Consider the following 14,412-nt stretch of genomic DNA (forward strand, 5'->3'; position numbering starts at 1 on the left):
ATAAAGCTTTACAGTTGAAACTCCATTGTCCCATTCCATAAATTCATATGGCTTCTGAAAAATAAACTTTGGAGCTAGTTTATCATTGTTGAAAAAGACAAACCAAGAACTCAGTATGACATGGAAATGATATTGCTAGACTTGTTTTATAGTATAATGCTATTTTAAGTGTATAATTGTAATCCTTTCCATTTAAATATTTTAATAGTATTTTTGTTACTTGTCTAGTCGGCAGAACCAGTTGAAAGACCAGCAGCAACAGCAAGTGGTGTCCTTATGCCCTGATGACACAGAGTGCCTGACAGTGCCACGGTACAAGCGAGACCTGGTTCAGAAACTAAAAATTTTGCGACAAGAACTTTCCCAACAGCAGCCTCAGGCTGGCCATTGCCGCATTGAGGTTTCCAGGGAAGAGATTTTTGAGGTAAACTTACAAGTCTTATTTTAAAATAGAGAAAAATTAAGATTCAGTGTGTTGCTCTGTTTTCCAAGAATACTTTTTGGGACTCTTTAGAATGGGAGAGTTTTCATTAATTTCTTTTTTAATTGTGGAGACTAAAGGCAATAATATTGGAGAGATTTAATGTATAAAATAAACATTTAAATGAGATGAAGAGAGTTTGGTGGTCTAGTTGGTTCAGCCTGGTCTCTTCATTGCAAATATTTAATGTTAATGAGTTTTAAAAGACCGCAAGTATTATCCATCCCTTACTTTCTAATTCTTCCAAAAGGTAAAGGACTCTTAAATCAGAAAATCAGTTTGTTTAATTACTCTTGTACTACTTCCTTATTTTATTGAAAATTTTCCTTTCTAGTATATTCTTTTATCTTTGGATTTTATAGCCCTAACATCAACTTCAGAGTTCTTACATAATTGGTGGCAGAGTTCCAAGTCAGAGGTTTCCCACTCATTAGTGGGTTCCTGGGCAAGATGTTTGGGGACTTGATTATTATTTTCCCAAAGGATGAACTTTTTTCTCTCAGAAGAGTTCTGGCCTTGTTTGTAGTCAGTCATTTGTATTTTAAAATAATATAATATTGCCGATTTAATGAAGAGAACATTAATGATTACTTACATTCTTTTGGAAATTTCTTTTTCATTAACCTTTATTTTCTGCTGGTGTTGATGACCTAGAATTAGGTCAGCCATCTTTAAAAATTTTGGTACTTCTATCAAATTCTATTTTTTAATATGAAAGGAATCACTACTATGGTTCATAGAACTTAAATATGGAATTTTGCGGCGCTGGCTGGGTAGCTCAGTTGCTTAGAGTGTTGTCCTGATACACATAAGTTGCAGGTTCAGTCTATGGTTGGGGTGCATACAGGAAGCAACCAATGAATACACAAATAAGTGGAACAACAAACTGACTTCTCTCTCTCTTTCCCCCACCTCCTTTCTCTCCACCTTCCCTCCCTTTTACCTGCTTTCTCTCTCAAAAAAATCAATAATATTCAAATACGGAATTTTGCACTTAGTAGGCTTTTAATAATTTATCAACTGAATTGGTTTCAGTAGTATTAGGCTATAGTCATTTTGTTTTTAGAAGTTCCAAGAGATTTCAAGCACTTGAAAGTTTATTCATTGATTTGATTGTTGAATTTCACCTTATTTAAATAAAAATGTTTTGTAGGTGGCATGTGTAGGTGGAATGGGAGGGAGAATTTAAATAATAGGTTAAAAGCGCCTAGTAATTACAGTATATTAACTTTTTTTCAGGAGTCATATCGACAGGTCATGAAAATGAGACCAAAAGATCTCTGGAAGCGATTAATGATAAAGTTCCGTGGAGAAGAAGGTCTTGACTACGGAGGGGTCGCCAGGTAAAGATGTGCTTCTCAGGAAATAACATATGGCTCCGTGTATTTACAAATTTAAGATACTCCCTGTGGTGTAACCTTTTCGTTGATGTTTTTTCTAGTGTGACATTCCCTAATATTTGCAACAGGAGGATATTCTTTCTTATTTATTTACTTATAATATGTGAGAGGAGGTGGATTTTTAAAAAAGATTTTATTTATTTTTTGGCTTGTCATTATCACTTTTATTTTTTATGATCATTTTTAAAATTTTATTTAAATTGTTGTTGCATTACAATTTTCTATCTTTTACTGCCAACCCAACCCACCCACCCAGCTGTTTATTTATTTTTAGACAGAGGGGAAGGGGGGTAGGAAGAGAGACATAATGGGTCATGTAGCCCAAGGAGACTTTCTCTGAAAACTAGCTGCAACCCTACATTAACAACTATTGGTAGACCTGCAGGCCCTATATTTTCTTCATCTCTCTTCTTCACTACACATTATTCCTTCTGCTGTGTATTGTCAGGAACAATCATGAGACTTTAATGACATAATGTAAACTGAATACTATTCCCCTTTGCTTCCATTGCCGTGCTTTTTAACCTTGTTCAAGGAATGTGTGTGTGTGTGGATCATCAATGGTCCTTATGTTCTATTCATACATGAAGGTATCTTTTTCCAGGTGTGAAATTTCACTTTATGTAAGTGTAGCAGAAACATTGTAGAGAGCTACAATGTGTTGCTGCTTCCCCACTCTAAATCCAAACTTAATTAAATTTTATTTCCACTGAGTCCTGTAATTGTTAACATTACTTGCTTTCATCTGTAGACTTATTTTCATCCTGTGACCTTTTTAACTGCAAATGGATAGCTTTCTTTAGTTTGGATATTTAGAATTGACCACTTATACATCACACTTATACTTTCTATGGAATTCTTATGATTTATTCATAACTCAATTTTGAATGCTTATTGAGAAAACCTGTTAATTACCTGCTAATGGAATCTAAATGCTTATAATTATATGTGTGTGTGTATATTATATGGTTAGGCTAAATAAGTAGTTTTTTTTGTTTATTTTTTATTAAAACATATTTTATTTATTTATTTTTAGAGAGAGAGAGAGTCAGGGAGGGAGAAACATTGATGTGAGAGAGAAACATCAACCAGTTGCCTCTCGTAGGTGCCCTGACGAGGGATCTAACCCGCAACCCAAGCCCATGTTCTAACTGGGATTGAATACATGACCTTTGGCTGTGCGGGACGATGCCCAGCCAGCTGAGCCATACTGGTCAGGGCTATCGTTTATCTCTTAACCTCACTACTCTCAGGGTTTGGGCAGACTAAAAGGGAGTGGCAGTGAACTGTTTTTTCTGATCTTTCTCTGTAGTAGAACCCAAAAGCAGTTGGGTTCTACTTTGATGTATGTTCTAAATACTTGGTGAAAGAAAACAAAAATTTGAATTTTCTTTAAAAAAAAACCCCACATGTATAAAGAGCATATAAGACATGACAAGTGAGTGTTATGTGTTAGGAAAGTACTTATGTGGAGACCTCACTTGTTTTTAATCTCTAGTTTTTCTCAAGTATAAAATAAATGGTAGTGATTTGAGCTAGATTCCAGCACATTACAGAATTTAAAAACATAGTTCTTTAACTTCTTTTTAAAAGTATTTCATTGTATTTCCTAAAAATATATTATTTGGTGTGTTTAATCCATAACAACAACATTTCATTTAGATACCTTTCCTAGGTGAAGAATGACAAGAATTGAAACTAGAACTACATCTCTTTAAGTCCTAGACTAGTGATTGTATGAGAAGAGACCAAAAAAATAACCCACCAGTATTATCTTATGGAGGGTGGGTCCCTTGTACTACAAGCTTCCCCTGCTAGATGAGTGTTCTAGGAACCCATCAGTATCAGTGTACCTGCTGGTGTTGTTGTGAGAGGCTGCATTCGGCCTCAGTGAATTTTTTTGAAGACTCTTCCAGTGCATTTGCCCATTTCATGATGGGTGATTTATGAATGCACCTGCCCATACCACACTGAATGTTCAGCAGTGTTTGACCAAAAATGGCATGACCTCTGTGCCCCACCCTCCCTAGTCACCCGATCTCACCCTGAGAAACTTTTTTTTGTTTCTCTGGATGAAAAAAGTCCTCAAAGAGAAACATTTTGCCATTGTGGAAGAGGTGAAACAAAAAATAGCAGAAGCAGTAAAAGGCATCAAAATTGACAAGTTCAAAAACTGTTTTGAGGTAGAAAAATGTCTCAGTAGGTGCATTTTATCAAATAGTACTTTGAAGGTGACTGAAATTTAAACATATAAGAATAAATACCCAATTTTTAAAAATAAATTACATTTTCCAGTCCCCCCTCATATTTCAGTTATGGATAAATTATCTTTCATACTTTGAAAAATATGAAGGATTTAATAAATTTAAAGTCCTGTTTATTATGAGGTTTTATAAATATTGAGGTACACTTGAAACTGAGAAGTGGTATAGAACACACCAAGAGATACGGGCTAGGGCGAGCAGGTCCTTTTTGGTTGTTCCGTACCACTTCTCGGTTTCCAGTGGCCACTTACACTTATCACGGGATGTTGTAGGGATTACACAAAAAAGATGATGAAATGAATAATGACATTTTCTTACTAAAACAATACCAACAACAAAACACACCCTGGCTGAAAGTGGGAGTAATGCTGCATTATATGTATCTATGTTAACTATAGTATAAATCTTCCATGATAGGAGCAGACTAGGATCATGTAGATTGCCTGAATATTTTGAACAATATCCTTTCCTTTATATTTATCACAGATTACAAATTTACTTAGCAATTAAAAGGAGAAGACCACTGGGATGCATCATGTAATTAGTAGTTGGTACTTCTGGGTAATACCTTGATACTCTCTGCTGCTAATCTGTCATAGAATTGCCCCAAATGAGTGAGAAGTGATTGCATCATAACAAAACAAGAGTCTTCATTTGCTTTTGGGCATGATAGATTTTTCCAATGTAATCTTATGTAACTAATTATTGTTTTATTTTTCTCTATAAAATTTTTTTGCTAAAATGATTAATAGCATTTTAATAAAAATACATTCATTAATAAAAAGTTCCTTTGTCTTATCTTGTTTTCTAGGGAGTGGTTATATCTCTTGTCACATGAAATGTTGAATCCATACTATGGCCTCTTCCAGTATTCAAGGGATGATATCTATACACTGCAGATCAATCCTGATTCTGCAGTTAACCCGGTATGATTGCTGGTTCTGATGATATGAATTAACTTAGGACCTACAGTACTTTTCATCTTTAAATGTCAATGTAGTTTATGAAATAGGATTACTCTCCTTGTCCTAGTTACAGACTTTAACTTAGTAGTTCTTCTTTTAGAAAATATTCTCAAGTAAACAACTGTGGATATATTCAACAGTTTGGACACAGGAACATATGTTTACTGCGTCATTGTTTATAGTAGCCCCAGTTGGAAACAGCATTGTTGTCCGTAAGCAGGGGTTGATTAAATTATGACAAGCAGAATGACATTAACAATTACAAACACAGAATCTGGAATTAGGTATGCCATCATAACAGGATCCCATTACTTAATAGCTTTGTGACTTGGGCAAATTTGTTGACTTGAGCTTCAATTTTATCATTGCTAATAATAATAAATGTAGTTTATACCTTAGAGAAGGGTTGTGACAATTCAGTGGGCTCCTGCATATTAAGTATTCAGTGTAGTGCTACACATTATTAACCTTATATATTATTAGGCACTCACCAAAAGTTAGCTGCTACTAACTTGTTTTTATATTATTTCTATTATTTTTCCATACAAGGGCATATTATAGAGCTATTAAAATGACATTGTGGGATAATAGTTAATAACATGTCAAGATGGTATTTATGTTATGAAAAGATTATAAAATAGTATGACACAGTTTTGGTGAATATGTACATATGTAACACTGAAAGGCTCCATCTACACTATAATACTGATGTTAGTTATCTCTGGGTATTAGATTATGGGTAATTTTTTTTCTTGTCCGTATTTTCTAAATAGTTGTAGTGAACGTGTATTACTTTTTACAAAGAAACAAAAGGTGTTTTTAAGGTAAGAGGGAGGTTTAAAGATTACTTATTAAATAGAGAAGTAAAAAAAAGTTTAAAACACAAATACCTAGCTGACAAAACAATGTATCAGGAGAGACCAAACACATGCAAACATGGTAGGGATGTTGGAGTCATTGCTGGGACTCATGCATCAAGGGGAAGCTTTTAGGTGAAGACTCTGCCTGGGGAGCTCATTCTTGCCCCTGCGGTAGTGACGGTTCACACTGGCTGAGCATTTATCCTATGCCAGGTCCCGTGCCGGGGCTTCGCCATCTCATTTTACTCCTCACAGAGATCCTTTTTTAGATACTGTTATTACCCTTACTTTTCCAGATGTGGAAAATTAGTCCTATAGGGGTTAAGTAATTTGCCCAAGTATGCATAGCTAGTAACTGGCAGAATTGGGACTCTAGTCCAAGTTAGACATGAAATCTGTGCCCTTAAAGCTGAGATGTTTTGCATTTTAGTTTCTGGTTAGGTCAAGGAAATAGGTTTAGGATTGACAGCTTTTTTTCCACGGCAGAGCCAGGATTGTAAAGAGCGCAGCAGGATTTGAGAGGGGTGTAACGAAGAAGCTGCAGTGGGACTGTTGTCTGGACTGAATTTTTGGAGATGAATTTTACAAAGTGACTCTGCCCTTTGAGAGAGGCATGGACTCTGGTGTAATATTTTATAACAGCGCAGTGTCTTGAGCCTGCCCAGTAGAGACTCCCCCTAGTGATTATTGAGCTTTGATACCATAGCCTATTCCATCTAAATAGTTGTAAACTAGAGTATAAGTTAATACTATAAAAAGATTCATGTTGCTTAAATATTAACTTTTATTAAAAACCTCCTGGAATGTGTCTAATTTGAGTATTTATATAAACTCTTTTCAATTTCAGGAACACTTATCATATTTCCACTTCGTTGGACGAATAATGGGAATGGCTGTGTTTCATGGACATTATATCGATGGTGGTTTCACATTGCCTTTTTATAAACAGTTGCTTGGGAAGTCAATTACTTTGGATGACATGGAGTTAGTCGATCCAGATCTTCATAACAGTTTAGTGTGGATACTGTATGTATTGAGTCTTGTATCTGTTTTTTCATAATTGGAATCTGAGCTTTTAAAAAAGATAATGTTTCAATGGATGTACTTCTTTAAAATTTAAAAACACAGAAAATATTTCAATATTGAGTGATTATTTGAGTGATAGGACATTAGACTTTTTCTTCCTCCTGCTACTTTCCTGTTTATTTCAAATTCCTGAAAGGGAATGATAGTATTTTTAAAAGGAAAAAAATATATAGTATATTTTTTTAAAGTACTATATATAAACGATTTTCTCGATGTGGTGCAAGTTTGATTTCAGTCCTGCGTGTGTTAAAATAGCAAATACCTGGGGATGTGGTGATTGTTGAAACCGCACTTTAAAAAGGGTACCTTCAGGAACCAGTTCTATTTTGTGGGAGGGCATTAGTTTATGAAGATATATTGGCCATATTTATTTTGCCAGCATGAGTGGCTTTCTCTCTGGGGATACTCAGGCATTTGGTTGCTGGGGGTACCTAGATTCAAGTGGGGCCTCTTACCTGAAAGCCAGACATAACTGAAGTTTCCCTACGGCAAGCCTCGCTTTGGCCAGGGCTCTTTCTCTTACTGAAGTAGTGAAGTGTTTCCTGTGTTTATGCAGGTTAAAGCTCTCGCTTTTCTGCCCAAGAACTGGGAGGTATGGTAGCATAAGAATAGTCAGAGGAATCTGATCTTCTATTTGTCACGCCATAAAACTCTTTTAGTTTTATTTGTCTCACCAATTAATACATCTGTAGGGTCTGTATTTTAGATTTTCCAGTTAAGTATCTTTCCTTCTCTTTCCTTTCCAGTGAGAATGATATTACAGGTGTTTTGGATCATACCTTCTGTGTTGAACATAATGCATATGGGGAAATTATCCAGCATGAACTTAAACCAAATGGCAAGAGTATTCCTGTTACCGAAGAAAATAAAAAGGAGTATGTTAGGTAAACGTTCTATGTTCTCAAGTCTGAGAATTGTTTGACTGTTCTAGAATAGCAGTATGGAAAAAACCATTTAAGTATTTAGGTTGTGTTAGTTAATGCTATCAAATAGGCTTCTGTAGAATTTAGTGGCTTAAAAACAACTATCATTTAATTATTTCTCACAATACCATGAGTCAGAAGTTTGGGTGAGTGCAGCACTCCTCTGGGTGGCGGCGTCATTTGGGGCTGGCTCATCAAGATGGCCTCTTCCCTCACACACCTGATGACTCAGGTAGAATCGCTCCAAGGGTGGAGGGCTGGCTGGAATAGCTGCTGGGTCACCGTCTGGGGCCTAGTCCTCACCGTTGGCCAGGTTCCTTGGTCATCCCCACTTGGTATCAGAGGCCTCTCACTTTCCCCAGGGCTTCTCCCTCCCCAGCAAAGGAGAGGTAATGAGGTGGCTGGTTTCTCAGACACAAGAGCAGGAGTTGTTGGATCTTTTTAAGGCCTAAGTCTAGAACTGGCCACCGTCACCTCTGTGCTGTATTGTTTGGTTAAAGCAAGTCACATGCCAAGCTATGTTTGCTGTGGAGGAGGGGCTCCACAGATACCAGGAAACGTGCATGGGCGTGTGCAGCGTGTCTACCATGGCTGGCTCTGCAGAAGCCTTTGCGTGCTGCATTACTAGCACACTGTGACTTTAAGGGATAGGTAATAAGAAAATGTTTTCCAAGTTTTATAAAATTACCTGTTGATTGAGGAACTTAAAAGTGGTGGGGTAGATCATTTGGCGTATGGTAACTAAAGTTCTTCTGAACATAAAACTATGGCAATCAAATTTAGAAGTTTGAACTTCATCACATGCACATAGAAATGTGCATGCTAAACTGTTTTGTATACATTCTGTCCCCAAGTCTTGCTGCGATTTTCCTACTTTATACATGTGACCCATCAGTTTCATAGACTGTTGATTGTGAGCATTGATTTAGCTTTTTTGGAAAGTAGTTTGATGATAGCACCAAAACAAAAACATACTGTATGCCTTTTAACTAGCAGCTCCATCTTTAGGAGCCTATGCCATGGAAACACATGTAATTAAATAATTATGAATAAGGATGTTCAATTAAATAGTACTTGTAAAAAATTTTTTAAAACTGCTAAGTGTTTTTAGAGAATGATGAAATACATATATTCAGCAGAATACTGTGTGGGTTTTTAAAAGAAAGAGAGACTCTGCATAAACTGTTGAATTTAAAAAGCAAGTCATAGAAGAATTGCGTAGGGACAGAGTCTGTGTTGTTTTGTAATGACACGGAAGGTGTTCCGAAAGGCTGAATACCAAGTACAGTGTTGGTCTAGGATGAGGGAGTGGAGGCGGCGCACCTGGGAATGGAGAGGGAAGGAGGGTAAAAGAATGTTCTTCAGGTTTTACTTTGTCTCCACATTCAGCGTTTTATTTTTCATTATCTAACAAGCATCTATTATATTACTAATTTAAAAAAATAAAAGAATGGACCTGGTATGGACCGTTCGGTCCCTGGCTCCCGTTCTCCAGGACTCAGCCATGTTTATAGTGTGTGGTGATGATCCCTTACCAAGTACAGTTTTGAGATTAAAAAAGAAAAATGACAAAGAAACCTTTTTGCAAATGTGCAGTCTTGTTGTCCCCTTAACCAAACACAAAAGTGAGGTCCCTCAAAGAATATAATGTTAAATAACACTCCTTAAAGTAGAGAACTATTTCTCCACGTTTAGAAAAGGATGTGCTGACAGACTTGGAAGATGAATAGCTCTCAGATGTGTGAAATGGAGAGGTTTTCCTGGGGAGATTTAAAAAAAAGCAATTCACTTATAAACTACAAGTCAAAAGCCTAAGTAAAGCTACTCATTAGATGTAGTACACTCTTTGTTGGTAAATTACTTCTTCCAGGTTTTTTAAAGCCTCAAGGAAACAACGAATATTTAATCAAAAAGTGTTACATTGGCTTTTATTCTCATTTTGGATATGAAGTTTCTCTTTACCTTCTCTTCCAACCCTTATGCTGTCCCCAAAATATAAATAAACACCCAACATATTCACATCATATTTTCAAGTGAAACCAGAAAGAAGAGTCATTTTTGGTTGATCGAGCTCTTTTTTTGTGGTTATTGGCATGCACGTTAGAAGTTTAGAAAGAAGTTTCATCCATATTTTGACTTCGGTCCCATCTACGCCTTCATCCAGCTTCCAGTTCACTCTCTGGTTTGAAGAGTTGTTTTATTGATGCAGCTTTCGTTAGTGGAAGGTTACTTTTTAATATTGCTAAAGTAGAGAGTCACAGTAATTACCAAATCTGATACATTTGATTATATGAAACCCCTGCCCGATGTTTATAGGCTATATGTGAACTGGAGGTTTTTACGAGGCATCGAGGCGCAATTCCTGGCTCTGCAGAAAGGATTTAATGAAGTAATTCCACAGCATCTGCTGAAGACATTTGATGAGAAGGAGTTAGAGGTCAGTATATTAATGTCATGATGTCATCTAGTGTAACAAGTAAAGGTTAGGAATTTTCTGTTAGCTTTAGAGGAAAGTTGTATTTCTGGAGCTTCTGAAGTTCCATGGTGCAATACTCTGAGAATTCTTATTTGTAGGAAGTCTTTCCTGCTTTGGAATTTCTACAAGTGAGCAGACTCTCTTGCATTGTGAATATTTTATTTTTCCATATTACCCTTTTTTGTTTTGAACAGACTTCAGGTCTTATGTGTACCTTTTTCCAGTGTTGTTTTCTATAGAAATTTATTTGGAATAAAAGCCTAGTCCCAATCGATTAACACTATACTTTGCAAGAAAGCATTTGGTAAATAAGATTATAGAGGAAATAATTAAAATACTTACGATACACTGTATCTAAACATCCTCTGCCTCTTTGGAAATATTGTTATTAACAGTAGCTGTAATAAACAGTTAACACCTTGTTTTCTTTTAATGCTGATCCTTAAAGCACCTTAGTTTGGTTTTTAAATTAAGACCTTTAACAAATACATCTAAATTTCCACTGAACTGCTCTGTGAAAAAATCAATGAGTTTTATTCTGCCAGAGGTCCCAAATTCAACTAGTGGCTAGGGAGAGCCTAAATATTCAAAGTCTACGTGATTTTGTTAACTTCAGTGTCCTTTCTAACAAAAAGAGCTGTTAGGAGGCAAGTCTAAAAGATCGGTTTGACTCAGTGCCATCCCCATTCCTCTTTGTGACTGAACTACAGTCAATAGCGAAATGATCAGAAGGAAGTAGGAGGAAGAAGAAAACAGGAATGGCAATGAAGTTGAAATACAATGCATTTTTATTTGTTCATACAATGAATGAGGAATTTGGCTCTATAATTACCACTCCTCTAAAGAAAATTTAGGAGTTATGGTACCTTTTTTGTTACACATACTTCTGTAAGCCTGTTTGGATAACTGTGTCCCTCTTCCCTGTGGCTGTGGTTCGGCTGTCTTTCCACAACACCATGGAAGCTATGTTGGAGATTTTATTCAGTAGCGTTATGGTTTTGTTATATAGTTTGTTGCTAATGAAATGAAACTTTTTATTGAAATATATATAATTCATTTTGGTGTTATGCTGGGTTAATAGAATTATAAAGTGTAGGCTTTGTAAGTTACATTGTGTTTTACACTGTACACTATCCTAATTCATTGTTAGAAACACCCTAGTTAGATGAGCTAGTTTTGGACCCACCCTAAGGACACTAAGAATTGATAGTGTTGTTATGGGAGAAACTTGGTTCTTCTCGCCAGTACAGTAAAGAATTATAGATCAATGAGTCTATCATTGTGCAAGCAGTGTTCTCATGGAAGAGAACCTCTGAGGTGGGGGAGAAAGGCAAGAGCAAGGGTGACAAGGATGGATGGCAAGAGCAAGAGACAGGGTCCTTTGTTCTGAGGATTTACAGAAAGGGTGGGATGGGTTCCCCCCACCCCCCAAGAAGTTACACATTGATTGACAGGTAAAGGTGATGCCAGCTTTCCAGGATGGGGTGGGGGTGGTGAATACCCAAAGGTGTTAATGGGCTTTTTCCTTTAGGCACTCTGGGCCCTTTCTGGCCTTTCAGGCCTCAGGGATGAAAGAAAGAACAGTTTCAAAGGCTTTCTTTCCCAGCTCACAGAACAGATGACAGACTTTCAAGGACTGCTGAGTCAGTGGGTTGCATCCCTCCTCCTTCCTGCCTTGGGTTGCTGTCTGCCCTCCCCTCACAGCATCACGGCGATTTTGGTAGAGTTCATCTGTACTGTCCCTGCATCAGGATGTTAGGCAGACCTGTGTCAGTGCATTCATGTACTTTATACTGAGGTACAATTTTAAGATTGTCAAACAGGTTGCATCACTTATTCAACACATTTCTTGAGTTCCTGTATGCTACGGGTTACTTCGCAGGATGTAGTGAAATAGATGTTACTACCCTGTTACCACAGAGGAAAGAAACTGCTGGCCAAGGGAGGTGAACTGAATTGCTCAGAATCCCAAAGCTAGTCAGTGTTGAAACTAGAATAATATGATGCAGGTCTTAAGGAGGCACATATAAATTGTATTTACTCTTGGAGTCTAGTTTCTGTCCATTAAAAAGAGATTTTAGAATTCTATGAAATTATAGAGCTTTCATTCTGTTGTGTTCCGCACAGTGGTGGTTCTCAGACTCTGGGTAGGGTGCCCAAAAGTGAGTAAGTACCCGTGGAGCCTTTTAAAATACAGCTTCTTAGTATCACTCTAGACACACAGAATTATAATCTTTGAGCATAGGACCTGGCATGTGTATTTGAAAAACTTTAAAGATGATTCTGATGTGTACCCTTGATTAAGAACCACCACGTGAGAGCCAACACTACAAACCTGAAGTTCTATTTTGAGGAATTTTTGGCTTAACTTGGTTTCCATTGGCTCACGATTTGTGTACTATTTTAACAGCTCATTATTTGCGGACTTGGAAAGATAGATGTTAATGACTGGAAGGTAAACACCCGGTTAAAACACTGCACACCGGACAGCAATGTCGTCAAGTGGTTCTGGAAAGCTGTGGAGTTATTCGATGAAGAGAGACGAGCACGGTTACTTCAGTTCGTGACAGGCTCGTCGAGAGTGCCTCTGCAAGGCTTCAAAGCCTTACAAGGTATCAGCGCCAGGGGGACGGACCGCGGGCCCGCAGACGATGGGGGGGAGCGGTCAGTACTTGGTGTATATAGCTAGTTTACAGCCATGTGCTTATAAACAGATTCTCTTTTCACCCTGTTTCTTATCTGTAACTCTCACATCTTGATCCCTTCTTCTCCTTCCTTTTTTTGTTCCCCTCCCAAGAGCCTTTTCTGCTGGGGTTCTCTGTGATTGTAGTGAGTGCCGCATCGCATGCTAGAGACCGTATGTGGTGATGCTCCGCCTTTTCCGCTCACCTTGCTTTTAAATTCTGCTGCACTTTCATATAGGGGAAGTCCATTTCCATCCTCACATCTCAACCTGCAAAACATTTACCCATTTGGGATGCTGTTCCCTCTGTTTTTCTATTCTTTTAACAGAAAGTGGCAGCACGCGTCGTCGAAGCCATTTGTGTGGTCAGAGCACGTCAGTTACCGCATGGCATCCGACTGCTTATTTAGAGCCATGTCCATGTTAACGGATTGTTTTCTGGGGAATAGCTGTTTAATTTTTGGATGAGTTGGTAATACTGCTAATGATTGCGGTGCTTCGCTGGGTGGCAGTTGCTTCTTTTACTTCTGAAGCTCTTTGTTTTCAAAGTTGATGCTGCTGGTGATGACGGAGGATATACAAAGCAAGACTGGTACATAACCCATCAGCGTTGCTCACAGCACAGTGTCTAAAACCCATGGGGAAGGCATACTGGGAGTCGGGCTGATAGTTTCTATTTGGAGAACTCATTATCAGACTACCAGAAAGTGAATTTGTATTTCTATGTATATGTCTTGGGGCTGTCTCACGTTAACTGAAATTTATTCTGTAGACTGCTAATCTTTTGCTCTTGGCCCAGTTTGAGTCATGAAACCTAAATTCGCATTTAGGCTGTCATCTTTTTTAATGTATGTGTATTTCATCTTGGATTTGCCTATTTTTCTCATGCTTTTGGGACATCAGTTTCCTATAGAAGAAAGAAGTTGGCAAATGTTTTCAACCCTGAACTCTTTCTCAAATTTGAAATGCGAGCATATTAAGGAATCCAACCGTATTCAAGGTCAATTGTAGCTTTCAAAGCAAGAATCTCTTCCTGGGAAAAGAATATTTTTTGGAAGCCTGTGTAGAGTCTTTAGAGTTCCTCTATCCCTAGACCTTGTGGTTTATGTACCAGGTTTACGCAGAGATTGAGACACTAATGCATGCACCTGTGGTGATCTGACCCACACTGACTTCCTTGGCAGGTGCTGCAGGCCCACGACTCTTCACCATCCACCAGATTGATGCCTGCACGAACAACCTGCCCAAAGCGCACACGTGGTGAGTCATTTTTG

General features: G+C 37.6%; 1 protein-coding gene across 2 annotated transcripts in view; it reads left to right on the forward strand.

Annotated features, from left to right (window-relative positions):
• The window catches only part of SMURF2 (SMAD specific E3 ubiquitin protein ligase 2), a 108,315-nt gene that overhangs the window by 90,243 nt on the left and 3,660 nt on the right, over positions 1-14,412 (forward strand). For both annotated transcript variants that reach the window (XM_028519258.2, XM_036033485.1), the window contains 8 exons: positions 229-424; positions 1,721-1,824; positions 4,957-5,071; positions 6,818-6,996; positions 7,803-7,940; positions 10,296-10,416; positions 12,866-13,067; positions 14,323-14,398. In XM_028519258.2, coding sequence (XP_028375059.1) covers positions 229-424; positions 1,721-1,824; positions 4,957-5,071; positions 6,818-6,996; positions 7,803-7,940; positions 10,296-10,416; positions 12,866-13,067; positions 14,323-14,398 — 1,131 coding nt within the window. The remainder of the gene's footprint in view (positions 1-228; positions 425-1,720; positions 1,825-4,956; positions 5,072-6,817; positions 6,997-7,802; positions 7,941-10,295; positions 10,417-12,865; positions 13,068-14,322; positions 14,399-14,412) is intronic.

Source organism: Phyllostomus discolor, chromosome 8 (assembly GCF_004126475.2).
Source record: "Phyllostomus discolor isolate MPI-MPIP mPhyDis1 chromosome 8, mPhyDis1.pri.v3, whole genome shotgun sequence".
In the NCBI taxonomy this organism is placed as follows: domain Eukaryota; kingdom Metazoa; phylum Chordata; class Mammalia; order Chiroptera; family Phyllostomidae; genus Phyllostomus; species Phyllostomus discolor.